This window comes from Colletotrichum costaricense, assembly GCF_030867565.1.
Source record: "Colletotrichum costaricense strain IMI 309622 chromosome Unknown Scaffold_5.1, whole genome shotgun sequence".
Classification (NCBI taxonomy): Eukaryota; Fungi; Ascomycota; class Sordariomycetes; order Glomerellales; family Glomerellaceae; genus Colletotrichum; species Colletotrichum costaricense.
The window spans coordinates 1,267,688-1,294,105 of NW_026848234.1; the positions used below are offsets into that span (position 1 = coordinate 1,267,688).

The 26,418-nt window shown below is 54.2% G+C and overlaps 9 protein-coding genes across 9 annotated transcripts; 4 read left to right on the forward strand and 5 right to left on the reverse strand.

Annotated features, from left to right (window-relative positions):
* Positions 1-3,173: 3,173 nt before the first annotated feature.
* On the forward strand, positions 3,174-3,826 carry CCOS01_05579 (uncharacterized protein; the record flags this gene model as incomplete). Its single annotated transcript, XM_060453757.1, has 3 exons — positions 3,174-3,474; positions 3,595-3,687; positions 3,756-3,826. 3 exons carry the CDS (start codon positions 3,174-3,176, stop codon positions 3,824-3,826), a joined length of 465 nt encoding a protein of 154 aa, XP_060315529.1.
* Positions 3,827-4,373: 547 nt separating this feature from the next.
* CCOS01_05580 (uncharacterized protein) lies at positions 4,374-5,133 on the reverse strand (the record flags this gene model as incomplete). Its single annotated transcript, XM_060453758.1, has 4 exons — positions 4,374-4,505; positions 4,573-4,738; positions 4,796-5,033; positions 5,124-5,133. The coding sequence occupies 4 exons, from the start codon at positions 5,131-5,133 to the stop codon at positions 4,374-4,376; spliced, it is 546 nt and encodes a 181-aa protein (XP_060315530.1).
* A 2,064-nt stretch (positions 5,134-7,197) lies between these two features.
* CCOS01_05581 (proteasome A-type and B-type) lies at positions 7,198-8,274 on the reverse strand (the record flags this gene model as incomplete). Its single annotated transcript, XM_060453759.1, has 5 exons — positions 7,198-7,584; positions 7,643-7,855; positions 7,914-8,008; positions 8,130-8,192; positions 8,268-8,274. The coding sequence occupies 5 exons, from the start codon at positions 8,272-8,274 to the stop codon at positions 7,198-7,200; spliced, it is 765 nt and encodes a 254-aa protein (XP_060315531.1).
* Positions 8,275-9,063: 789 nt separating this feature from the next.
* On the forward strand, positions 9,064-10,329 carry CCOS01_05582 (uncharacterized protein; the record flags this gene model as incomplete). The annotated part of the gene is made up of 1 exon (XM_060453760.1): positions 9,064-10,329. One exon carries the CDS (start codon positions 9,064-9,066, stop codon positions 10,327-10,329), a length of 1,266 nt encoding a protein of 421 aa, XP_060315532.1.
* A 130-nt stretch (positions 10,330-10,459) lies between these two features.
* CCOS01_05583 (phytanoyl-CoA dioxygenase) lies at positions 10,460-11,434 on the reverse strand (the record flags this gene model as incomplete). Its single annotated transcript, XM_060453761.1, has 1 exon — positions 10,460-11,434. One exon carries the CDS (start codon positions 11,432-11,434, stop codon positions 10,460-10,462), a length of 975 nt encoding a protein of 324 aa, XP_060315533.1.
* Positions 11,435-12,000: 566 nt separating this feature from the next.
* On the reverse strand, positions 12,001-12,869 carry CCOS01_05584 (uncharacterized protein; the record flags this gene model as incomplete). Its single annotated transcript, XM_060453762.1, has 3 exons — positions 12,001-12,180; positions 12,245-12,609; positions 12,821-12,869. The coding sequence occupies 3 exons, from the start codon at positions 12,867-12,869 to the stop codon at positions 12,001-12,003; spliced, it is 594 nt and encodes a 197-aa protein (XP_060315534.1).
* Positions 12,870-14,290: 1,421 nt separating this feature from the next.
* On the reverse strand, positions 14,291-14,461 carry CCOS01_05585 (uncharacterized protein; the record flags this gene model as incomplete). Its single annotated transcript, XM_060453763.1, has 1 exon — positions 14,291-14,461. A coding segment is annotated over one exon (171 nt), but the record flags the coding sequence as incomplete, so codon positions are not given.
* A 1,887-nt stretch (positions 14,462-16,348) lies between these two features.
* On the forward strand, positions 16,349-17,608 carry CCOS01_05586 (SIS domain-containing protein; the record flags this gene model as incomplete). Its single annotated transcript, XM_060453764.1, has 1 exon — positions 16,349-17,608. One exon carries the CDS (start codon positions 16,349-16,351, stop codon positions 17,606-17,608), a length of 1,260 nt encoding a protein of 419 aa, XP_060315536.1.
* A 4,793-nt stretch (positions 17,609-22,401) lies between these two features.
* CCOS01_05587 (uncharacterized protein) lies at positions 22,402-25,798 on the forward strand (the record flags this gene model as incomplete). The annotated part of the gene is made up of 2 exons (XM_060453765.1): positions 22,402-22,637; positions 22,711-25,798. 2 exons carry the CDS (start codon positions 22,402-22,404, stop codon positions 25,796-25,798), a joined length of 3,324 nt encoding a protein of 1,107 aa, XP_060315537.1.
* Positions 25,799-26,418: the final 620 nt, after the last annotated feature.

The window sequence follows — 26,418 nt, forward strand, 5'->3', positions numbered from 1 at the left end:
ACTTCGACATTGGTAAACTGCCCATGGTACCCAAATAATCAAATACGGAACTTGTGAAAAGATACATCTTACTCCAACCCCCTTTGCATAAGGGAAAGAAGCAAGACGTGGAATCAACTCATCTGAGCTACGGCAAGGCTACCGGGCCAACGACCGAGCGGTCTGAACTGTATGGACCTAGTGCCGGAAGCTCCCTCGTACTCGAGTGACATTTCCTCCTTTCGATCATTGATGAGGAAAAGTCATGACGTCCTTGGTTTTCCTTCTAGTAGTATGTCCATAGAAGAAGAACATCGTCCCAGCAGACTGAGCGAGATCGAGATGATCTAGGTCGGTGCGTCGTGGCTTGAATGGTGTTGCATGTTCCTTATTCCGCTACGCCCAAGCGGTCGTACTTTGCGTGCCTGGAAGGGGGTTTTAGACATGACTTTCCGTAAAGAGGCACACGTTGTGAAAGGGGGCCGGCGCCGGGGCGAAAGTTGTGGGGGAGGGGCGGGAAGAAAGATGATAGACCGGTCTAAGAACAAACTACTGACTGTGACACGGTGACATCCTCAAGGTCGCTGCTTCGTGTGGTTAACATGGTTGGTGGTATTGGTTAAGGAAACAGCAGTGCCAGCCCTACAATCCCCTACGACGTTACACTTTACAATTAACGGGAGACGCGGGGGTGGGGGAGAGCAAAGGGACGTACGACACTAGGGGAATTCGGTTCATGCCTGTCCGTCCGCCGCCGCCCCTCCCATTTAGGTATTCTTCCGGTCGTTGAGGAGGGATGAAGTCAGATCGATCGATGATGCTAGTGGGAAAACGGCATAGCAAGGGGAAGGAAGCGTAGCAAACACTCCGGGCAGAGGTTCTTTGAGGAAGTGATCAGGCGGGTGTTCGAGATGCAGCGGCTCTTTGCAGGAGCTTGGAGCTTGGGTAACCTCAAAGCGAACCAATCTGGAACCGCTCTTTGCTTGATCGAGGCTCAAACCACCATGCTAGGTACGGTGGGAAGCATGTAGGTAGATCGATCTCATTTAGGCTGCGCTTCTCGGCCGCCCAACCTTGTCGTCATGACCAAATACTATCGTCATTAATTGAACGGAAGAAGAAAGGAAGACTTAATGCTCGATGCACTATTACGGCTAGGTATCTGATTCCCAGCGGCAGCACTTCAGTCAATTGGCATCGATTGGACCTTGTTATGAAAATGCCGATACCAATTGAGTGCATTGGCTGGTTGAACTTCATCCAGACGAAGTTCGCCGTGGCCTAACCCGGTGACGAGGACAAGAATGAGATGAAATGCTGATTTCATGGGCATCTGACACCGCCAAAGAATAAATCCGATTGTCAAACCCCCGCCAAAACAGGCAAAGTGAGATCGAAATCTGACATGGTAATCTGGGAGAGGAATGCAAGGTACCGCCCCAAGTCCAAAGCTTGCCCAGATCCAGCCCTCAAGTAGGTATTGGCCCGAAGCAAATAGCATCAAAGACCGCTTCTAGACCGTGCAAGGGGCCGAGATGTGCGGGGGGGCTGTGGCCTGTGGGGAAAGCTGATGTTGTGCTCATCTTGCGTGAGTCTGTCTGCGTTTGCAAAAGTCGTGCGTTTTAGACAATCCCACCATCACAAAGCTTCGCCCGTTCGCTAAGAGCATTACGGCGTGGTGCCGCTAGGCTGGCTATGCGGCTCCGAACTAGGGCCAGGAGGTGATGATTCATCGGCTTTGTTTGGTGATGTCAATGACTGGTCGAGCTAGGCAGGGCCAAGACGCAAATATGCATATTGCGGAGAGCACAGACTCCCCACGGCAGGAGCTTCTTGTCCGGAGGGAATGAGGGGAGATGCAATGATCTTCGCGTAATGATCGTTAGGGGAAGGAAAATGTAAGAAAAGTGAGATGCGGGTGGATTCATAGATATGTAGAACCGCGGAGCCCCTCCATCACGCTCATCGCTTTGCCCTACTTATCTTCCCTCATACTCTCCCCCCCGTCCCCCCCCCCCCCCATTCCCAATTGACAGACGCTTGTCAGTCATGTTGGGCTGTGGGTCACTCGTTTCCAAAAAAAACCAACCCGTTTCAATAAGTTTGATGTGCTAGTGCATTCAGCTAGCCATAGGGGATATCAGGGTCTCGTCGGTGTTGACTTGACACCAATCATTCGACTTCTGACCATGCGCCGCTTGGCAAGACGAGATATTTAACTGCCCGGCATTTGAGTAAATCTCAAGAGTCATGATATTCCACGTCGTCTACCGATGCTGCTCGTGTGACCGGCGCATCAGCCGTAGGATGAGATCCATTGTCTTGCATACGTGTAAAGGACCATCGTGGTCCCAGCAGCGAATGAGACGAGGATGGAGATACGTGCTTCTCCTGACTTAGTCCTAGGCCGGGTCATGTCGCCCACAACCCGCTGGCTGCGGGGGGCTAATCAGTTTCCGACTAATGCATCGCGTCTGTTTCCGAGTGAGACAATTCGGTCTGGCGTGAGAGTTCTAGCTTTCTAGCCGTTTTTATACAGAGTAGGACAACCCTATCAAGCTCAAGTTCGTGTTGCCAAAAGTCCCCGAGCTGTCTAGGATCATGACTAGATCATTGAATAGCTGGAGGAACAAGTTAGCCATTGTAGCAAGCCAGACGGTTCTGTTTCTGCAGTATCGTGAGAGGCCTCTTCACCGTTTTCACGATGATGGTTATTCTCGGTGACGATGCATCTTTCAGGTGAAGTCATTGGAAGCGTAAGTGTTGTCCGCGCCAAAAAAAAGCATCGAACGAAGTCGGTGAGGTCAGCCGCTCGGCTAGTGCCGCCGCGGTGCCCATGTCAGATCGGACTTACCGTCCAATCACCGCTCCCAGCGCGGCTGTCAAGGAAGAACGTACCCACCCTGCCGCGTGGCTGAGCTGAGGCTTCGCTCGGGCCCCTGCCCATCCCCAATCCGACTACACACCATCCCGTCCCAATTCCCCGTCCGCCGGACCGTCGGCATCCCATCGCAAACCAAACCAAACGAAACCCTCCTGCCCGTCAATTCTCACAATCAACCTTCAATAGAGCCTCAGCTGATGTAACCACACCTCACTCCAAATATCGAAACGAGGCTGAGAATCGAAACACCACATCCGCACGCACACACAACACACATCACTGCCGGGCTGCCCACCCGTCCTCCTTCAGAATGACATCACCGGAGGCCCCCGAATCCCAGCCTGCAGCCATCAACTATGTCGCCGGCTTCCTCCTCGTCGGCCTGGCGTGGGGCTTCACGACCCCGTTTATCCGCCGCGCCGCAAAAGACCACAATCCGCCCCCGCACCCGGTCCTCGACACCGACGCCGTCAAGAACAGCTGGCTCCGGAGCCGGGTGTACGGCGCCTTCTTCGGCGTCATCGACCTGTTGCGGAACCCGCGGTATGCCGTGCCGCTGCTGATTAACTTGACCGGAAGTGTTTGGTTCTTCCTACTCATTGGGCAAGCTGGTGAGTACCTTCATTTGCCCCCCTTCATTCAAGCGCAATTCCTTCTGGAGTGAGGTAGAGATAGTGAGAGAGAAGAGTCTTGTGAATAACGGAGAATGTGAATAACGGAGAATGTGCTAGAATTGAGTTTGACGGTCCCCATCGTCAACACCTTGGCGTTCCTCTTCACTGTCATTGGAGACTGGTGGGTTGAGAAGAAGGTCATTAGTCGAGGTAAGTGCGGACGTTCCAAAGATGAGGAAACCCTCTTCGATTGGTCACGATGGCTAAATGCGCTGCAGAAACCTTGGTCGGCATGGTGTTGTCTCTTTCAGGCATAGCGTTATGCGTGCACAGCAAAACGAAGTATTGATTCTGAACCTCTATGGTTTTTGGGGGCCGCTTTTTTTCCGAGAAGAGACAAGGTGCATGCATGAAATCTGTGTATACCGCTGTCTCGCTCGAGGTGCATAATGCAAGATGTGGTATTTGGCATTCTCGATCCATGTAGAATATGTGTAATAAATATATACAGTAGAAGCGAACAACGTGCCTGCGCCAGGCAGCTTCAGTCATCTAAACTTCTACCGTTCGCCTCTTCTCTCCTATCACCATAACCTTCTTCTCTGTAGTTGTTGGGTCTGCCTGGACCTTCTTCCTGTTCAAGCGCGTCCAGCCCGCCCATGAAAAGCTAGTAATAATGCATTCCGCCGAAAAAAGAAGAGAAAGAAAGGAAAGAAAAAACATGATCGAAATGCTCGCTTCGTAAATTGTATCCTCCATGCGCCGTTTATGTCAAAGATCCGTCGTCCCCGATGCCGTCAGAAGAAACATTACTTTTTTGGTTTTGGGTCATCGAACATCCTCAGTCGTTTCAACTTCGTGAATCTTCGTCTCATGGATACCATGACGGAGAGCCTTCACGGTCGACGTGCGCGGAGCCAGCGCTGCACAGCTCGTTGACTTGGGTCCTCAGCCGTCCAGCGGCCCATTGCGGCATCTGATGCCTGCAGTTCGTTGTAGATCGCCTCGTCGGTGACGGTAGCGAGCTCCTAGAGTCATCGTGTTAGTCCAAGCCGCCCAACCAGTCTCAGCACTCTCGGTATATCCCGAACTTACAGCTCTTAGCTGTTGATCACACGCTCTCAGATGCGATTGGTTTCTCGAGTTCGGTCGAGCGCCCTGCAGAATGCCATCCCTGTTGGTAACCCATCGCTGCGCAGCAGCTTGTCGTAGGTAGATCTTTTGACACTCGTGTCTTCTGGAGAACGCGTCAAGCAAGCATCTGCAATATCAAAGTCAGCTTGCCTGCCGAAGGATCGGCCAGATTGATGTTTCCTACTGCCTCAGCTCCGCCTTCTCCTGCTCAAGGGTCCCGCCACTTGCTTGTGGAACGCTGGTGTCGGCGGCGCAGTTGAGAATGTGCTGCCCGTCGAGAGAGCATTGGCGCAAAGCCGCCCAGCCTTCTGTGTAGTAGTCTTCCATGTTGCTGGGGTCTGTGGGTGCTGCTGCGATATAGTATTGTAAAGTACGAAAATCGGAGAGCACTTCGGCAACTCTCGTCGTTCGATAGTCATTCACTAACAAGAATATTAGACATAAGCGCACCACGAGAGCCAATGCCATCCGGAACACATCGTATGGATGGACTTTGACGTATTGCAGCTTACATCCGTCCATTATGATAGTACGTAGGGTAGATTAGTACTCTTAGTAATCAAAGGAAATCTGATATGAAGGAAATAAGTCGAGTGGATAGAAAGTAGATAGAAAGATTAGTGCCAGATTAACGAATGAGAGGCTGTTACTTCCGAGGACCATGAAACACTGGATGGAGCATGATGATCGACATCAAACTTGAACGCCACGCTGTTTTCCTTTTGTATGTTCTGGACGGCCTCCAAAGGACACGAGAAATCAACCGCGAAGTTTTACGGAGCGTAGTCCGAATCAAGGTCAAGCCTGGCTCCCGCCAGGAACCATGAACCAGAACCCATGCCCGGGTCCTTCGAGCGGAGGGAGCCCCATAGGGATGCATGAGATCATTGAGAGGGTTGTGTCCAATGAACCCTTGGTTCATCTGTTCGAACATCCACGGCCCCCCCAGTTCGCTGATAGGGCTAGCTGACGAATCGGAAAATACACGCCGGGGTACTGGCAGTTGGGATGGCTTTGCAAGCTCAAAGCTAGACGGAGACCCTAGCCAAGCTGGTGGCATACCCCCGGTTCCCGGCAAGATGATGCGATAGAGACACTTCTCTAGATATCGTGGAGGGCCAGGAGGCCTTGGAATGATGCCAACTTGCGTCTTGAAAGCCTGTAAGACCACGTTCCAGCCCTGGACGGCTATCAGAATTGACGATAGTCTGGTGTCTAAGGTGGGCAGGTCAGCATGCGGGATCATGGCTGCGGCCACTCAACATGGGCCGGACAAGGCTGCATGGGATGTGAGACCTGGGCCGGGAAGAGGGTGGGAAGATCTGGGACGGTGGGATGGAACGAGCACATGGTCTTCGTCGGCAGGCAGCCGGGGGGGGGGGGGGACCAAGATGGGATGACGGAGGAAAAAAAACCACAAAAAACCGACGGGCCTCCATCGAGTCCATCAAAAGCGAGTCTTTTCTCCGGTAGGTCGGTGACAGGGATGCGGAATAAGGTAAGGCTGGTGGATCTTCAGCTGCATCCACACTAGACTTGGCGGCCGGAAGAGGAAATGGGCTGGAGCTTTGCATGCAGTCCTGCTCCACAGCTTCGTGGCTTGACGGGGATAATGACCAATGAAACGTCGAAACTGTGACGTTTGCCCACGGCTGGCACGTTTGGCACGTTTTATTCCAGCTGAACCAGTATCGTAGAACCGTCACCCGCATTAGGCCCCCGTCCCCGTTCCCCTTTGCGACCTAGCAGAAGGCTGACTGGGAGACTCGGGAGGTGTTTTCCTTACGGCACTCATTTGCTGTGAAAAGGACTGGTCGGGAGCTTTTGGGGGCTGATATCTCCAGCTCTGACTCGGGACGCCATCTTCCTAGAGAACCGTCATCCATGTCTCGGCCTCGTGAACTCTGCAGCCCCCAATAAAGGAGACATGGCCTTGCATTTGCACAGCATTTCTGACTTCGGGTCGCTGAGCAATCAGGAGCTCTCAATGGACCAACCTGCAATTATTAATGTCCTTAATCATCTGCAATTTTTGCTTTTTTGGAGAAGTCTACTCACTTAATACCACTGGCCGCCCTATGAGACCGTTTCACGACACCTTGACAGCCTCATGGGAGTATCCGACGCCCGTTATTTGATATTGCTCCCACAGTTTGACCGGGCCATATGAGTGCTCATATTTTCTGCTGTCTCATATCCCCTCGTCAAGGTAATGTCCGGCGCAAACTCCGTGAGTCACGGTATCCGCTGGCCTCGGGCAAGCCATGACTTTCCCAGCATACCTACTCGATTAGCACTCAGCCAAGCCACAAATTGTAGCACGAACACTTTCGTATCGATAGCTGTTGGATTGATCATGGCAGTATCTTCCAAATGTCTTGATCTATAGTGGTTGGTAGGCTCGCTAGTAGTACAATCGTGTGCGGGGATCTCGGTTCGTGGGGCTTTAAACTTGATTCTCATCTGTAATATCCCGCAAACTTCATGCGTGATCTGGCCTGTCAACGCATCAGTGTCACTTTGGACTGAGTATCCGCCGCACCAACCATTCCCAGCTTCCACCGGCCGGAATGTGTTTCTTCCACCTCAGTCCTTCTCCGCAATCGCCTGTAACCGTTCGTCGATCTCATCTTCGGTCAGAATGCGGAAGCCGGGATCGGTGCCCTCCTTGCCGTCGGCACGAGGTCCTCCAACAATGCCAATTTCGATCTCGCCCTTCTTAAAGTCCATGCTCAGGACAGTGCTGAGCGTCGTGATAGCGAGCTCAACAACTTCCGTCCAGTCACCAGGGGCGTGCTCCTTGTTGCGCAGCTTCTTCTCCAGGTGGTTGAGAGCCTCCTGCTGCTTGGGGCCGGCCGCAGTACCCTTGTAGCCAATGTAGTAACCGGCGGGATCGCACTTGAACAGCTGAGGACCGAACTCAGAGTCCAAAGAGATGAGCGTCGTCGCAACACCGTACGGGCGCATGTAGGCCTAGACCACTCGTCAGTTCCTGTTCTCACCGCCACCTCGAAGTTTGCATTCTGCTTACTCTTTGTGTGTAGACCTGGCTGATGTTGGCCAGCCTCTTTGCTAGGGCATCGGCGGGCATTTCGTAGCCGTACTTGTAGCGGAACTCTGCTGCCTCGCCCTGGGCACGCTGGGAGAAGGCGCGGGCATCGGCGATGGAGCCCGTGATCACGCATCCGACAGATGGAGAAAGCTGGAAGAGATGGGAGACGGAGGCGGGGTCGATGAGTTTATCCTTGTACCTGGGTCAGTTCCTCTCCCTCTACGGGCAACTCAGCTGATTCTCGACCTACAGGGACCTTCTTCTGAGACAGGACAACGGCGCAGTCCTTGCCTCTGACGCCTATCGACATAATGTTGGCGGCTGTGATTGCCTTGAAGGCATATTCTATTCGGCATCGGTTCGTTAGTCCCATCGACTATTTCCAGCCCAGGTCGTTTCGAGCCCCGCATGACGGCATCACCACAGGGAGGGGCAATCGGTTTGTAGGGAAGAAGACTGCACATACCGACTTGGTACAATCTTCCCTGCTCGGAGAAGATCGTAATGTGTCGGTCGTAAGCTGAGCCACCTGAGTGAGGGAAGACATGTTAGCTATGGTGGGCTTTCACAAGTGTTGGGGCCAGCTATCGTAGGACGGACGCACCCGACATCTTGGCGGTATTGCTGTGGTTGTATTGATCAAATTAAGTCGAAGAAAATCGTGGTCGGTCGTCAGTAGCTTGAAAGAGTCGTTGAAGGGTGGAAGGTCGAGGTGGGTGTCGTCAATGAAGTCGGGGTTGAGCTCTAGCGGAGCTCTTGGATGTCGACGCGTTTGCAGGAGCTTGCCTGGAGCAGAGTCAACGACAGCGGCGGGAAGCTCCCGGCCTGGGCTAGAAGGCTGAGTGGATGCCTTGCACCCGGGCTCATTCTGTAAGGCAACAACTCTCGCACGACGTAGAGCTTACATAAGGCTGCTCCGACGGCTGCTTACCACAGCACGTGCTGAGACCAATACTGAAGCGGCACTCTCCAGTACGTACACCAATTGACTAGGGAGCAGCGGGGCACCCCTGTCCAGTGGGAACGACAACGCATCTCTGCTGCCAAAATTTTGGCTGGGCAGTATTCAGAGCCAGAGAAAAAAAAAGTATTGGGACCATTCCCAATACTCTCTTTTCAAGTGTCAAGCACCATCCATTGCGCCCAATAGGACTGCGGTATACGAGGCCACAGCATTCCAATCGAATAAGCCAATCGCACGTGGAAAACATCGAAGCGGCCCAATTCTGCATTTGTTGCTTGTCTCGTCAGGCCAAACGCGCAGAAACGCAAATTCCGATCCAGCAGCGGCCCGAGGAAGCAGCAGCAGCAGCACCCCTCCCTTCAGAGGAAATCTGATAGACAAAGCCGGTCACAGCAAAGAGCAAAAAAAAAAAAAGAGGGTGTGCCCGCTGCCCGTCATGTCCTCCGCACCAAACGTCCCGGCCTGGAAGCGATTGGGCCTCAAGCTCAAGCAGCCCGCATCCGGCGCAGAGATTGGCGGCCCTGCTCCTGCCGAGGGATCGAAGCCCAACGGGCAACAACACCACGACCGGGACGCCAGCGGTCCCGTCGTCAACGCCGCCTACGCCTCGCCGGCCGCCGCCGCCGCCGCCAAAAGGAAACGTCTCGATCAGCCTACTCCTCCCCCTGCGTACAACTCCAACTCCCCCTTCAAAAGGACCCGCACCGACGGCGACAGCAATGCAACTCCGACCCTGAGGAAGCAAAAGTCCGTGACCTTTGCCGACGACGTCAAGAAGACCACCACCGCCGTCGACCCCAAGAAGAACAAGAAGAAGAGCAACAAGCCGGCCAAGCCAGCGACCCAGCAGCCGACTGCCGATATCAAGCCCTCCCTTGAGTACCTCAGGACCTGGAAGTCCGCCCGCCAGTCGTGGAAGTTTAACAAGAACCACCAAACGATCCTGATGAAGCGGGTATTCCACGCCGATGCGATCCCGTCGAGCGATATTGGCACCTTTTACGAGTACATCCAAGACCTCAAGGGCTTCACCCGGTCGAGGCTGCGGGAGACGGCGGCGGAAGTCAAGAAGGAGGACGCCGAGAAGGGCAAGGCTGGCTTCCCCGTAGGCACGCCGGACATGGACTCGAAGCAGTCAGAGTACGAAAAGGTACTGGCTGGCCTCATGCAGCTCGGCAATGGCGCTGGCTCCAAGAGAAAGCGCTTCGACGAGGCCGGCTTCGTGTCCAAGTCTACAGACGTCGCCATTACCCAGAGGGTCATCAAGCGCATGCGTGCCGAGACGATATTGGAGGAGCTGTATGACAGCGAGGATAGCGATGCCATGACCATCGATACCGAGGAGACTGCCCCTCCTCCCCAGGCGGCTGCGTCTCAGGAGGATGAGTCTGCTGACAAGCGGGTCAAGCTCAACGATGGCACAACGAAAGAAAAGGCACCCCGCCGTCGCAAGAGACGTACCAACGTTGACGAGTCGAGCTCTGAGGAATCGTCTGATTCAGACTCTTCGGACTCGGACAGCGACAGCGATTCCGAGGACGAGTCGGACAACGCGAGTGAAGTACAGCGCCAGGCTGCCCAGCGTGAAGCCGAGACTTCGAGTGAATCTTCCTCGTCGTCGGAAGAGGAGGACGACAGCAGCGAGGATGATAGCGAGGAAGAGGAGGAGGCCCCCAAGAAGCGGACGGGGTCGAAGAAATAGTGACACTATTTAATTGTCTGTCCCAGTACACCACCTCGATGTCAGGATATAGAGGATGTTATGTCTATTGATTTCATTAGGAGCAGACTGAGTCTCCATCAAAGGAATACCCACGAGTTTCTATCTCCACTCAAGAAGAATACAACCTGGTGAACCCAGCCTTGGGCGGCTGCAGCCAGTTTCTCTCGTCATACTTGTTCCCCTCTCCCTCAATGACGTGGAACGTGTAAATAATGCGCCCCTTCTGACTCAAGTTCTTCTCGCTCTTGTGCAGCAAGTTGCCGTGAATCAACACCAAGTCCCCGGCCTTGACCTCCCCGGGCACATACTTGCCCTCCCCAGCCTTCTCCTCCTCGCTCGCCTTCTCGGCGCCGTACACATTTCCAGGCGGGAACCGCGGGCCCTCATTGTCCACCATCTCCGTCCCCGCGTTCCCGGCCTTGCGCACGAGCCGGCTCGACACGGGCGCCCAGCGGTGCGAACCGGGGAGGAAGCTCAAACACCCGTTCTCGAGCGTCGCGTCCTCGAGAGCGTACCAGAAGCCCACGGCGGACGGCGGATCCGTGTACAAAAAGGTAGAGTCCTGGTGCGGGGGCACGGCGCCACCAATCTCGGGCTGCTTGCAGATGATCATGCTCTGCAGGCACCGCGGGTCCCGGAACCCGAGGCTGCGGGCCACGGCGGCCGGCTTACCGCGGACGGGGCCGCTCCCAGCATCGCCGGTAGCAGAAGACGCGGGGTCAGAGATGGCGGCAAAGGGCGGGGAGAGGACGTGCAGGTAGTGGCCAATCTTATTGATGGCACGGGCTTTGGGTTTCACGAGGTTGCCCTCGTCGTCAAAGGCATCCTCCTCGAAGAAGAAGCGGACCTTGTCGCCTGAGGAGAGAAAGTAGTCGTCGCCGACGTGGTCCGCCTTCTCGCCGGTGGAGAAGCGCGTCATGGGGTGGTCGGCGAGGGAGAAGTTGTCCAGCAGGGAGTGGGTCTCGGCGAGGAGGCCGGAGACCGTCTCCGGGGATAGGGCGCCGGGGATGATGAGGTAGCCGTCGCGGTGGAAAGATTCGAGTTGCTCCGGGGTGAGACCCCCGTCTTGTGCGGGGACGGTCATGGTGATGAGTCGTGTATAGGGTGATAAGAAAGCGGGGTCAAGCTCGGATCGAGAGATTTGAGAAGACTGAACCTATTCTGTTGGTTCTGAGCGGGAAATGCTTGAGAGAAGCCAGTTGTTTCCTGTGAGGTTTGACAAACTCGCATGGGCTCACTTGAGTTTCGCAGTGGCGCACCGTTTGATATTGGGCGGGAGAGATGGGTATGTGGATGCGGGGATGCGGCGGGTCCCGAATACATTAGCCCGCGCTTATCAACATCGCCTCACTGCGTCACTTTTAGACATTCGGCACAACTTTGCAGTCCAGTAGAAGGTAAAAGTCGTGTATTCTGTGTTGGATACCTAGATTATATGGCGCATATACCAGATGCACCACTCTCGTCACATCATCTCAAGCCGCTTCAAATTTTCAAGTATGAAAACTCCTTCATCATGTAAGCTAACGGGAAGAAAATAAGATAAAACACATGCACCCCCTTGAAGGCAAATGAAGACGCCGGTTTTCTGTATGCGCGACGATTCGAAAGCTGATTCTAAACCCAGTCTTGGATTGTTGGACATGCCGATTACGGCATGGGGTCGTTGAGGAACTCGTAGCCCTCCTCTGGCGGAAGCACAAAGGCGGAAATGGCCAATCCAGCGGCACACAGAATCGAAATTGAAGCGCTCACGGTACACAAGATCCAGGAGGAGTCCAGCCCCCAGCCAGGAACCTGGAACTGCTCGTCGTTGTCGTAAAGATATGCCTGTGAGGAAGGTCACGATATTTAGCATCGCTCTCGTGCCCGGCGCATTCAGCAGGCCACTTACCACGATGCCCATCAGCGTGAACTCGATGGCCGCAACAAACACTAGAAGCCCGCCAAGAACTGTCCAGCCTGTTTCACGCTTGTACTTGCCGCCGCCCATAATGACAAGGAACGTGACGATGGACGCCAGATGCAGAATAGTCGAGAAGGAGGCAAGGAAGCCGACAGAGCGCCACATGGAACAGAAATAACGTTCGCCATTTGCACACAGCTCCTCGGTCGGAAACACCTGGCAAGGTTCGTCGAACCCAGTGGAACAAGATCGATGGAGACCGATGTGTTTTGAGTATTCCTTGCCCTCGGCGGTCGTCACGGTGTAGGTGACCCAGTGGGGGAGCGTAATCGACGCAATAATCATCGCCGTCGCTAGAACGTAAAAGTCAGCATCGTCCGCAATATTTCCACCACATCCTTGGAAGCATTTGTTATCGTTTCTCCCCTCCGTTCTGCTGTAGCTGTGTGTCGTCGCAGGCCTCCGAACTAAGGTGCGCTCACAAAAACAGCGCTGACGATGCTGGGTGGATCCCTCTGCTTTTGGGTTCTGGGAGGGCGGGCGCAAGGCGATGATGCAACTTACCAGCGACAAAGGCCACGAGGGCGGCGCTGTAGACGGAGACTCGTGTCATCTTTGCGAATCGACAGCTGTATAAAAACAGGTCACTGTAGAGTGTAGCAAGGTCGTTGTTGTCTTCTTTTCCCTCCTTTCTGCCTGGGAAGAAAAGAAGATGGGTGAGGCAAGAATTGCAGATGGCCAAATTGCCTTGGAAGGAACAACTGGATCTGGGATGGGAAAGCTGGGGGGGTTGTCTACCAGCGATTGGTGGTGGCCAGACCGGTCGTCGTTATGACGCTACTTGCCTGATTCGGGAAACCGTGGGCAAGGACGCGCGAGGTGTGGTGGGCTTGCAACACCGGTTACGTAGGTAAGATACATCTGTCACCATACACTATGGTGTAAATCAAAGGTACCTTTCCGCGACAGCAGGAGAACAGCTACAGGCAGTTGCAGCTAAGAGTTGCAGCGAACATGCATGTCACGGGGCACCTGCCACACCATCCCGCTCTCGTCTCTCTCTCCCATCCCATCTTGCGATGCTTCACTGCCACTGCCTGCCGCTCGCTGCTGCGGCCGTCACCTCTCATCTCATAGATCACCAACTGCCCCCTCCCCACTACTGCAACCGCCGTGTTTCTGACCAGCAAAGATTCCACTGCCTGGGTGCCATCGCTGGCTCAGTGTTGACCCGAAATTGTTAGTGATGGACAAAGCACCATCTCATCTTGTTTTCCCTCACCTTAGCGACACCTTGGTCTTCACCGCTCGATCCTGCACGGATCGCTGTCTGATGGAAGCTCAAGCTATCACTCTATGGTGCAGTCCAGCTTCGTCGCAGCCTACCCTCTCTCCCACCAGCAACTCCGGGAAGAACACGCTGTCAGGAAGACGAATGCGCCCGTGAGTCATGATCCAGATATCGTTGGATTCAAGAGTTCATAAGACATATTCCGGACGACGAAATTGAGGCAATGTGTCCTTCTTATTCGACTGCCTAAACCAACCAGGCCTGCCGTGCTAACCGCCTGCGAAACCCCAGCTCTGTCAGACAGTCAGACAGCCAGACAGTCAGACATCTGGATCGTGGGGGTTGGGGAGTAACAAACAATAAGACCGTTATCTGCACCCGCTCTCGAAGTCATGCATGTCCAATCTGCAAAGCCGACTCCTAGCACCAGAAAAGAACCAATGCATTCGCTGGTTGACATGAAATTGGAACTACTGCGAAAGTCGGCCCCGGACTTACCCATCTACCGTCTTTCCATCAGCTTAAGCCCAACCTCAAAGAATAATTCACCCTGCTCCCACCACAACGGAGCCCTGCCCATAAGCTGCCTTGGCATGATACGCCTGCCTAGCTTGTCTGCTTGTGCAAGCACCAGAGATTGAGTCTACGCCAGATCGCCGATCGTCGTCGAATGCCAGACACCCGAGAACTCAAATCAGATTCTCAACCCCCTTTGTCAACACCGCTTGTCCCCATCGGAAATTCTACGAAATGGTGCAGGTTATCGATACTGTGGAAATGAAGCCTTTCCTGTTTCCGGTACCTACATCTGTGGACAGCACGAGTTGCCAGCCGTTATCACAGCCTCCACGTGCTGGCGTGCCCTGTTGGCCGCTGACCTTACCTCGGTGAGTCCGTATGTGTTCGGGCCACACGATATCTCCGGCTTACTAGCCCGGGGTGCATTACGAAGGTGCCCGTGCCGCGGGGAAGCATGGGCACTGAGGCTCAGGGCCACGATGACAGCCGCGCCAAGCTGCATAATCGCAAGGAATCAGGCATTGTGAAAGCGACTACAATGAGCGGCAATCCTTTGATCTGCGCTCCTTGGGGCTCTAGAACTGACTCAAGGTGCTCTTTATCAAATATTCTTACAACACAGCATGATATCCGCAAGTTGCAACCCCCAAGATACCCAAGGCGGCATGGTTCGTCCGGGATCAACTTTCACTGGCGATGCGCAGACCTGATGCTGCTCTATGGTTGGCTCTGGAGTCATTTGCACCAGTGATCACCGTTATACTAATCCTAAACTCCCGCACACTCAGATTTAGAGAACCGTGTTGCTTATGGGCACCTTGATTGGCTAAGTGCTGTTTCTCAAACAATTCTCCAGTCTTCATAGAGAACACGCTGATTACCAGCAGCAACGTTGGGCTGATGATGCACGCGCCTCGAGAAAGACTTTGTGTCGCAAATCACAAACTGAGAGCTGAGAATTCTGCAATTGCAGAGTCACGACAACCTTCAAAAATACTCTGCATCGAGAGCGGATCGCTACTCCATCCATCGAGCGGAGACCGGGCCTTTTGCGGTCTTGTCAATTGCTCAGGGCCCAGGGTGCTGGCTGTCAGTGCCCTGGGCGATCTGTTTACCCTAGAAAAAGTTCGACCGAAATCTCCGCAGAAATCCGATCTACGATCTCAACAGCAGCGAGACAGCGTATTCTAGAATCTTTTGCGGCATTGCTAGGCAGCTGCAATAGGTAGCCAGCTGAAGCGGTCAAGCGGGAATTAACGATAGAAAGTCTGCTCGGAGCTTCATATTAAGGGGGTGGTCGATTCTGGCATATGCCAAAAGCACGCATCATCGCGAGGCTAGGCCGCATCGATATACAAAATCCATGCTTGAGAAACATCGAGGGATCATAGACTCGCGGAACCCCACCAGAAGAACCAGGCTCGGGCTGCTTGTGATGCCGACCTCCTATCGCGCTTGGGGCAAAGCTTCTTTATCGCCCGTATCTTTGTTCGGTCTGTCTGCTCTGACTCAATTGCCCGGAAGCAGTGGGAACGCCATCTACGTCCACAGTCCTCATCCTATGGAAGAAGGCTTGTGTCGTCCCTGGCTAGCAAGCCTATTCTTCCCGGATCTGATTACCAACCCATGCTTTCTCGGGAACCATTCACCGCGCTTCGTTCGATCACGCCAGAGGCAGGGCATGCAGAACCATCCCTCCAAAGCGCGACATGCCGCACCAAAGATGGGTTTATCGGCCAGTCAAGGAACCGGATCGGGGCGAGCTACCCACAACGCCTGAAGCTAAGTCAAGGGTAGCCCCGAATGGAGGGGACAGCAATTAAGGTGAGTTTGGGAAGGTCACCTCGCTTCAGCGCAGGGTCCTCGGTCTCTCTACAATAACTTACGTAGTCCATTTTTGTTTTCTTCCTCTTGTACTCGACCGCGCGCTTCGGACAAAATCCCATAATCCCCCGAGCTGCGAATCCTGAACGTCATGGAGTTTTCTCATAACCTTGATCTTGACGCCTGCTGCTCCCCGCGACTCAATTTTAGGTGATTCAAGCCCAGCTACGGTACTTTTCAAACGCAGAAGTGTCCATCACTTTTCGGACCCAGGAACTCGAAGCAAGAGCTTATCGCACAAATCTGGTCCACGGCGGATACCCAGTCTACATTGATCGATAACGATAACGAGGTTGACGATTTGCTTATTGAGCGACGACACAGATCTTTGCGCCCATACACGAAGTGCAATTAGTAGTGGTAGTCACCGCTCACGAAGAGGACATTATCTTATCAATATGGGTGATCAACGTCATCACTTGGAACACCGGCCGGTGCAAAACAGCGCGGTCTTTGTGCTCGGCGCAAATCACTGCGACTCAATTCCACCTCCCTCGCCTCCTTCACCACCAGTCTCACCCCCAGAAGATGGCTTTTTGGAAGAATTGGAAGAACTCAGGCTCGGATCGCCCGACGACCTTCCCGAGAGCGATGACAGCTCCGCCAAAATCCAGCACAGACTTCATGCCGCAACACACGTTCTCAAGACAGAAGCCGCAGCACTGAGGTCAGTCGCCAACTTATATGAGACAGACCCCGTTGCTCGGGACGGCTTCAACAGAACAGTGGCGGCCATCACACGGCACAAGGGCGAAAAGGGAAAGCTCATCATTACCGGCGTCGGAAAGTCCGGTCACATTGCGAACAAGTTGGTTGCGACATTCAACAGCCTTTCACTCACATCCGTGTTTCTGAACCCGATTGATGCGCTTCACGGCGACTTGGGCATTATCCAGAAACACGATATTCTTCTCTTCATCACATTCTCCGGAAAGACCTCCGAACTTTTCAGCCTATTACCACACTTGGACAAGCCGTCATCATTAGTCATCCTCACCGGACATACGAGACCTGACACGTGCGAGCTTATCAAACTCAGACCGGATACGATCCTTCTCCCAGCACCAGTCCACGAAAGTGAGACATCGTCATTTGGTGTCTCGGCTCCGACAACGTCCACAACGGTCGCCTTGGCCGTCGGCGACGCGCTTGCCATTGCCGCCGCGCAGGAGCTGCACCCGAGCGTTGCACAGGTGTTTTCCAAGAACCATCCGGGTGGTGCGATTGGGGCCGCGTTCCGGAAACCTCAGACAATTCTGGACTTGTCCATTCCCTGGGTGGACATTGATGACTCGGAACACCTTTGCGTGGACAGCAGCGTCGGCGCAGACCTCTTCCGGGCTGCTTACGACTCGCCGTCAGGCTGGGTTCGGGTCGGCGACGCTGTAGCATCGCCGAGTCGCATTAGGAAGTTGGCAACGGTGGACTTCACAAGGTCTCTGAGAGACATTCCGCATCTGTTGGTACCGAGGGCAGAGATGCTCTCCATCTCTTCCGGGACAACGATACGTCGTGCCGTAGACTTCGTGAGAAGCATGCAAGGCGCCGCGGATGACGGCGAGTATGTTTGTAATTCGGACTCTCTTCTGGCTGTTTTGGACCATGGCGACATGGTTGGCGTTTTGGAAGCTGGCAAGCTTTTGGAATGGAAAGACTGAGGGGGGCGCATTTGGATTTCTCTGTAGGCATCTTGTGTGCCCGTTCGGGATCACATTGTTCGGATCGGGTACGAATCTTTTCATCGTTTCACACCTGCTCATGCTGGCGATACGCGGACGGAGCGTTCATTTAATCGGAGATCATCTGGGAGAATCATGTCTAGCCTCTTGAAGTTGGCTTTACGACACTGTCTTTAGACGCTGGGAAACTGGATCAGGGCCAAAATTGAGTCCGCTGAGTGGCATGGCGACTATGCCCAACCTTTTGCGTTCCCGAAGCTTTCTCTTGTGACTATCAAACTACGCTCATTCAGTTGATGCTGCCTCTGTGGATTGATGCCCAACTACCTGCAGCCTCATTACGAAACAGAGTTATCAGGTACTTTGCGAAGATGAGCTGAGGTGAGCTACAGACAACATCCCTCCTACGAGCTCAGCGCGTCATCGAAGCTGTCTAGCCCAAGTCTAGCCCAAGTTCTCCCTTCGGAGTGTACTCCGCAGTACTGCGCACAAAGTAGAAAGTCGGGGAACGCCCACTCTGAATGACTATGTGATGTGTGGGAAAAAACTCTATTTAGAAGTGGTCCCCAGCCTCCCTTCGGTGATGCCCAGCCAGGTCAATGAATCCACCTTTGGGCTTTCGAGTTTTCGAAAGCTTGCCCGAGACTCCATCATTACAGTGCGTGGAGAGCATTGTTATTCTGGGCGGCAATGGCAACGAGCAGAAAGAAACTATCGTTACTATTGAACGGAGCTGGGGACTTGGAAGTACTTCATGGATCCCAAGATCGGAATGGAATTGATGTCAAAGGGAGCTAAATGGGGGCTCGGGGGTTGCCTAATTGTTGTTTGCGGAGTGCCTGGGTGTGAGCGGCCCTCCACGCCCCCTTCACCCTTCCCGCTCCGCATCGGACTCGACCGAGGAATGCGGGAGGCCGGCGTTGGGCTTCGGCTTCGGGTGCGATGAGCCGTGATCGGACAGAGGTGGGGGTGCTCCCTGTGCCCCCAGAGGAGATACCCGACGCATCGGCTGCCAGCTGCAGTAATAGAGGAGGACCCTGCTTCTCCAATAGCGAAGTTGCCGTCTCAACAGAAACCTCGAGTCATATCTTCAATCTGATCAAATAGGGGTTTATGGAGAGAAGCAAACTAGATCAAGGCAAGGGGCAGACTTTCAATCAAGTATCATCTAAACCTTCTGGTGGAACTGGTGGTGATGATGGCTTCAAAACCCGTTAACGCACCACACATTTTCCACAGCAACGATGCGTGCAGCGGGGGAAAAAGTCACTAGCTCAGGTCGGTTGCTATGGAAAGTGAGACGAGACTTGGTAGCTGCACCAGAAGCTTTTCCCCCAAAAGCAGAAGAGGAAAAAAAAAGGAAGAAGACCAGACGAACTACATTAGCGGCTTTCTATTGTTCCCAAGAGAAGCAAAGAAAAAAGGGCACTAAAACACGGACACTGTGCAACGTCAAGCAGCGCCCTTTGTTTCCTCTATTTGAAAGGCTAGTAGAACCCTAAGTGACGGACTTTGCCCACTGACCGTTGGCCCGAGGACAGCGGACGAAACCAAACGTCTGGGAGCTAGAAACGAAACATGGCTGAATTTCTTATGTGGCGGCTCTGAGAGATAGTCTCAGGTTCTTGGGGCTGAGACAGACTTACGTGTTATGCATGTCTACTTACCTGGTATTACAATTAAATTATGCCTCGTTGTCTGAGGATGGATTTTGAGGGTTTTCGAGACTCATCGTCATACTACATGCCATTGCGTGGACGGACGAGCGTCTAGAACGTCTTGGCCAGCAATTGCGGAGAGTCGTAATGATGTACGCAATCCCACGATCCCTCACGGAGGATTATGTAAGTATATACGATGCAGCGTCTGTCAGTCTCCAGAACGTCTTGGATGCGGAGGAGTGATATGCCGACGGGGAGTTCTTGAAGAACATGATGCATCTGGGCGCCTAGGGTGAGGTGATCATCCTACCGGACCCCACTGTGAAGGATGATCTTTTCAATTTGACGAGATCGCGAATTCATCCTTATGTGTTTAAAGCTTAAAAGATGAGTGACGGGCCGATCGATCCGCTGTGGTTCTTGTGAATTCTCGTGCTTCTATTTTGGTCCCGCGGGGGAAGGACGGGTAGTCGTCAGCGTTCAGCTCTTGGCGTAAAGGCCTTTGGAGCCGTAGAGCCAGAGATGATGTCGTGAACGCGGAAGTTGAACCTTTGTGATTGGTAGTTTCGGGCTTTTCTGGGGAATGCTTCACGTTGACGGGCCTGCTTGTTTCGCCTTTGATCCTATTGTGAATCTCTCATTGGGGCGGCGTTTTGGCGAGTTGGGGCCCATTGAGCGCGTCAGCCAGTGAGGCTCAGTCCGGGATGATGTGCATGTACCCTGCTTGCAGGTGCGGGCCATGGCTAAAGCTGGAGAGGGCCTGTATGGGAGGTCCGCAGCAGAAGTTCTCGCGTACGGATAGAGTACTCTTGGAGCCGAAGACGCGGATTGAGTTTCGTTCAACTCCGCGGATAGGAACGAAGATGTCGAATTCAAAGAAATTTGGAAATTCGAGGGCGAACGCACTGGTAAGGTGATCAGCGGTGGCAATCATAGCTCAGAAACGTCAGACTTGTAGGTGTAGCTGCCTCAGTCGAGACACCAACCACCTGTTCACTTGGAGAACCATCTGATAGCCTGCAAGCGGTGCAGTGAAAGCGCAGAGTTATGCAACGGTCTCAATCTCATGTTTCAACTTTTTGACCACGTCGTCTGCATCGGTCTGTGGTCTCTTTGCTGTACTTCGTACGCGTTTTTCCCGTACTGTGCCCACGGGCGATGGAGCGAGTCACGGCTTTGGGCCCAATCCTCGATATTCCGTGAGAAGTAGAGTACTCCGAGTGGCACAGTTGGAGAGTGCCATATTGGCTTCTCCTCTTTCTCACTTTAAACCCCTCCCCTGCCGCCAGCGGAGCAGACACGGGAAGCAATTGATGGGAACTCGGGTAGCATCTTCGACATGGCTTGTCGTCAAGCGAGGCGAGACGGCCGGCGGTAAAGACGATGAAATGACGGCAAGATGAGAAAAAAGGTTTGGGAGGGGCGCCTTTTCGGAATCTCGAATCCTTGCTCTTCAGCTCGCGTACCCCTGTGCTACGGCACATGAACCCTGTAGCGGTCGAGGACAACCTCTTGATGCCCTGGGGTTCCTGGTATTGAAAGCCCTGCCAATCTTGGAGATGAGGGCGCAAGAGAAAAGACAAGGCCTGGACGTCTATAGACATAGCCAGCCTCCCGGATTTCTCGTAGAGTGATACGGCCCAAGATGGAGTGCCGAATCAAGAGTGGCATGATTTGTTGGTTCTGCATTCATCTGCATTCGTCTGGGGGAGGTATCTGTACCGAGCATGTAGACTGCCAGGCACCAGCCAAATATCACTCGGTGCTGCCACCCCGCTTGACTTGACATGTTGAACCCCGAAAAAAACGATGACGGTCTCCTTGGCCCGTCGTCTCACATCGGGTCCCGGCAAGGCCGCTTCTGGTGTTTGTTTGGTTCATGGTGCCTGGATTTCGAGCTCCGGATTCCTAGAGGACTTTGGTACCTGAGAAGGTGGGAAAAAACCTGTCATGGTAAGAAACAGTTGCAAGCGGTTGCAGCATTTGGTGGCATCTGCCCCAGCCCGACCAGCCACAACATATTCCCCAATTCAGGTTTGCGGTGGAGTGCAGGTGGGGACTGTGTCGCCCCTCATTCGCCCAGCCACCACACGCGCGGCCCTGGGACGGCCCCTGCACGCACAGTGCGGTCCACCTCTGAATTCTGGCCGATGGGAGTGCCTTGGCGCAGTCGAGTTACCCAGCCTGATACGCCTGGCAGACGCTTCAATGACTATTGATACGGAACCTTTGATGTGAGCATCTTGACGGATGGATACCTTACATCAGGTTAAGCCCAGCCGAACTGGCCAAACGCAGGGCGCACATAGTAAAACTTTGGAGGGCTGAGGTTGGACGGTTAACATCCCAGCAGTCAGAAAACGGGAAGGTTAGCAGCTCATACCTGGGAAACTCGACAGGTCCAGGGCTGTAAGAGGTGTCTACCCAAGGTCCTGGGCTAAGCCTAGGAAAGTGTAGGTTCCAACAAGGTAGCTTCGCTAAGACATTGTGAGGCGAGATACCTTGGCTCGACAACTCAGCCCCACTTTCCCTCCAATTGGCATGGTCTTTTGCAAGTTCCATGTCGCCCGCCGCCAAAAACAATCCTGGAGCGACATCATTCATCACCCGCCAACGTCGCACCGCACCTGCTCAGCTCCGGCCGTGTCGCTCCCACCACCACCACCACACTCTCGGTGTCTTTTCATCTCACACACTCTCTCACGCTTCCACCTCTTTTCTCCTCCTCCACCTCATCCGCTGCCGCTGTCATTCATTCCTCGGCTGAAGCGTTGATTCACGTTTGACTACGTCCTCGCTTTCCTTTCCTTCTCATTGTTCGTCGTCATCAAGATCTTGATCTTTTGTTTATCGACTTGCTACCGGTGCGCTCCACCGTCACATCTGCTTTCCTCGACATCGAATGTTTTGATACCCGTCTTCAAAGGCTCCTCAACCCACATGTAAATAGCTTCTATCAGAAGAGCTATTCTTTCTCGCTTCTGGGGCTCATCAGCAGCCCTGGTTTATTGCCTTTCTCTCGACTTCACATCATCACAGCGGATTTGAACTTGTAAACAAACCACTTATTACAACAGCGCAGCAAACAGCAACCGCCAAAACACCGCAGCGATGGCGGCACCCAAATCCAAAGTCCACCCCCTCAATGGGATGCACACGGCCGGAATCTTCGCCGACCCTACCGTTGACGGCCCCTTGATTGGAACCTTAGTCGCTATTGTCGACCGCGCAAAGAACCTGCCCAACCGCAAAACCATTGGAAAGCAAGATCCCTACTGCGCCGCCCGCCTCGGCAAGGAAGCAAAGCGGACCACGACAGATATTCGCGGAGGCCAAACGCCCAGATGGTAACCATTTTTGCCTCTTCTCCACCAAGTCGTTCTCTCTACAATTGACAACTTGCTAACCCTGACTTCTCAGGGACCAAGAGCTTCGTTTCGCCGTACACGATTCACCAGATTACTACCAGCTCAAGGTATCCGTATTTCACGACGACAAGAAAACGGATCTCATCGGAGAGACATGGATCGACCTCAAGGACATCATCGTACCGGGTGGAGGCCAGAACGACATCTGGCGCAACCTGGCGTTCAAGGGCAAATACGCTGGCGAGGTCCGCATGGAGATCACGTACTATGACCAGCGACCGAAACCCGAGAAGCCAGTTGCGAAGCCTAAGCCAGTTGAGGCAGAGCCGACCGAGAACTACGGCGGTACCATTCCCCGAAAGCAGATTAAGCGAAGACCGTTGCCATCTGATCCCTTCACGGGTGAAGCACCCGCCGGCCCAGCCCCGGATCTGGCGCCAACCCCGCCTCGAACCGGAGGTCCCAGGGGGCCCAAAGAAATGAACATTCCTACGCCAACAGGTTCAGAGATCAGTCTTTCCGGGTCCCGACCAATGCCCAAGGGCCCCAAACAGCAACAGCCCGCTCAGATACCTACGCAATCGCCGTTGCAAGCCATCGAGTACAACACCAGCCCCGCTCCAGATGCTTGGTCTAGCCAACAAGACTTGCACGCGCACTCCCCCCAAGCTGCCTTGCCACCTTTGGAAACTACACCGCAGCACACGCCGAGACAGGACCGATACGACAGCCCCAGCTCCCACCATGACGAGAGGGACTACAGCCCGAGATACTCATCCCAGGAAATTGTCAACCAAGCTCACTACCGTCAGGGCTCCGAGCCACCGCGTGATATGCTCTATCTGGAAGACCAGCGCCATGCTTCGCCTGCAGAGGATGATCGACCACCACCTCCACCCGCTCACAGAAGTCGGCACAACAGCGGAAACTCACAAGACATGGTCGTGAGGGGTGCTTATGACACTCCCCCCAAACCAGCTAATGCCATGAGGCAAGATGTACTCAGAAACGAGGCTCATCGTGCGTCCGTTTCTACGGCAGCCTACCCTGGACGCCCCACATACCGTGGCTTCGATTCAGCACCTGCGGTCACAAATGCGCTGCCAGCTCCTGAAGAGCATCGTCAAGACTCGGCGCCGCCGAGACATCACTCGTACGATGCCCACGCAGAGTATAGGTCTATGCAGCCGACAGTCGAAGATGTGCCGGAATCGCCCAACACAGCCGCGAGCAATGCTCAGAGAAGGATTTCTCGCGCACCCCAGTACGATGAGCCAAGTTACCGCCAAGAGCAAATCCAGCCGCCACCGCAGCAGCAGCAGCATCATCATCAGTCGACCGAGATGACTCGGCGCCGAAACTCCCATACACCACAGTATGACGAAATGGGATACGACCAGGGATACGACCAGGGATACGACCAGGTTCCCAGTCCGGCACCGTTGAATATCAGCGGAAGGGGAAGTGCCAGCTCAACTCGTCAACGTGGCCACTCACCGCAGCCTAGCTATGGCCGAGGGGATGATATGGGTCAAGGCGGACGTTACAGTACCTCCCCACGACCTGAGTTCCAGCCGAGAGGTGACGAGTTGGTATTCGCAGGGAGAGGCGCCGTTTCTCCTGGTCATTATAGTACATCGCCACAACCAGATTACCAGCAAGATTACCAGCCCAGGGGCGACGAGCTGGTCCTCGCTGGCAGGGGCAATGTTTCTCCTGGCCACTACAGTACTTCACCGCAGCCGTACCGGGGCGATGAGATGGTTCGTCATCAACAAGCCTCCCCTATTGCCTCTCGTGACTTCGCTCCAAGTCCCATGGACGGAGCATCCTACCACTCGCACTCACGGAGCCAGAATCAGTATACCTCGCAGAGGTCTGAGCTGGGTGGAACGCAGATCACGGCTCACGGCATGCCCGCTGTGCCAGCTTCTTTGGTCCCAGGCGTCGATCACAGCGCCTCGCAGGAGATCTCGGAACGCATCTATGAGGAGAGACGTCAACAACGGCGCTATACTGATCAGAGCATGACTACCCCAACTCGTGGAAGACAACACAGTGAGCCACTCGGTTACGACGGAAGCTACTCGAACCAGTCCTATGTTCCACCAGGATACAACCACCGCTCCTCTGTGGCGTACGGTGCTCCTCAGTCTGACATGAACCGTGGACGGGGTGTTTCGCCCAATCCGATGAGAGGTCGGGGTGCGTCCCCTAACCCGATGATGGCAAGAGGCGCATCACCAAACCCGCACGGCACTAGGAGAGGTGTATCGCCCAATCCAATGAACATGACGATGGATAGAAGAGGAGCTTCGCCTCAGCCGCCCCCGCAGCACATGAGGTCGCGGGGAGCCTCACCTAACCCGCATCACACCATTAAGCGGAAATCTGTTAGTCCCGCGCCGCCTCCGTCTGACCATCGGAGGCTCTCTGGCATCCCTTTCGGGCCGGATTCGTACGATGCTCTCAACCCATCGCTGTCGGCTACCAGTAGCAACGTTTCACGACCGGACCCCGATGAGAAGATCATTACTCACGATGGACGTGAGATCGACCCTTCAGACCACTTGCCTATGGACACATGGGCGCCGGAACCCGAGCCTAAGGGGCCCAAAACCCCAGCTACGGCTTCTGTCCGCTCACGAGCGTCACCAGCTGCTACTCAGGTAATGCCCCCGACTGGCCGTCGGCAATTGCGTATTGCAGGTCGGCCTCAGTCTCAAGCATCGCCGGTCACATACGGTTCAGATCCTTACCACGTCCCGGGCACACCGCCGAGCGGAGGTCGGAACCGCTTGCAAAAGAAGACGCAGCGCATGTCTGCTATGCCTACAACATCACCGGCGGGTTCCAGTCCCCTAGCCCCTATCTCGTCGCACAACTACCAAGATCATGGCAGCGACTTTACGCCACCGCGTCTCCCCAGGGCAAGCACGTGGGACTACCCCAGCGAGAACCATGCACCACAGTACGGCAGCTCTCCTGGAGGCGGATATGGCGGCGCGCCCCCAATCCCAGCGAAGGTCCCCTTGCCTATCATGAGCGGCGCGAATGGCGATAACGAGTGGGCTTTGATGCAGGAAATGAGCCGCATCGACATTGGCGCCGGGCGCTCCAGGCGTCATCGTCACTACTAGGCGAAGTTGATACGGCGTATGAATGACTGGGTGATGTTTATACGGAGTCCATGTAATTGTACTATATAATGGTAACGGGTCACGCTTTGAGTGTTGAATGGTTTCTTTTGAATGAACTGGAAACACGGTTTGGGCTACGGGGTCGGGTATGATGGGTTGGTAATGCTGTAGACAGCCGGAATTCCATTTCTTCATATTCATGATTTGCCGCCTCCGTAATTGATTTGTGATGACTTGAGGTAGAAGCTCGGATGCACAGCATCACCTTGAACAGCTCATGCCCAAGTTCGGAGAGGTTACGGGATGGGGCAAGTCAACATCAATCCCCGATCTAAAAACGAGTATCGAGACTGGTATCTTATTTGGTTTGGGGTGTCAAATGGTAGTTTTGGTGACAACGATGTTTGGGGAAGGCCGATCCGTGTCTGTCTCGGGAAATGGTGCCCACGTCGTCTAGTCTTGCCATCCACTTCGGCTTCACCTTCTCACCTCAGGAGAAATCTCACGCCACGACTTGCGTTCATGCTCGAGTGGATTAACTCCATTCGACGCCCTTCGATTGACGAGGTCAACGGGATCCCACCGCCAACGAAATGTTGCAGCCATAAAAAGCTCCTACA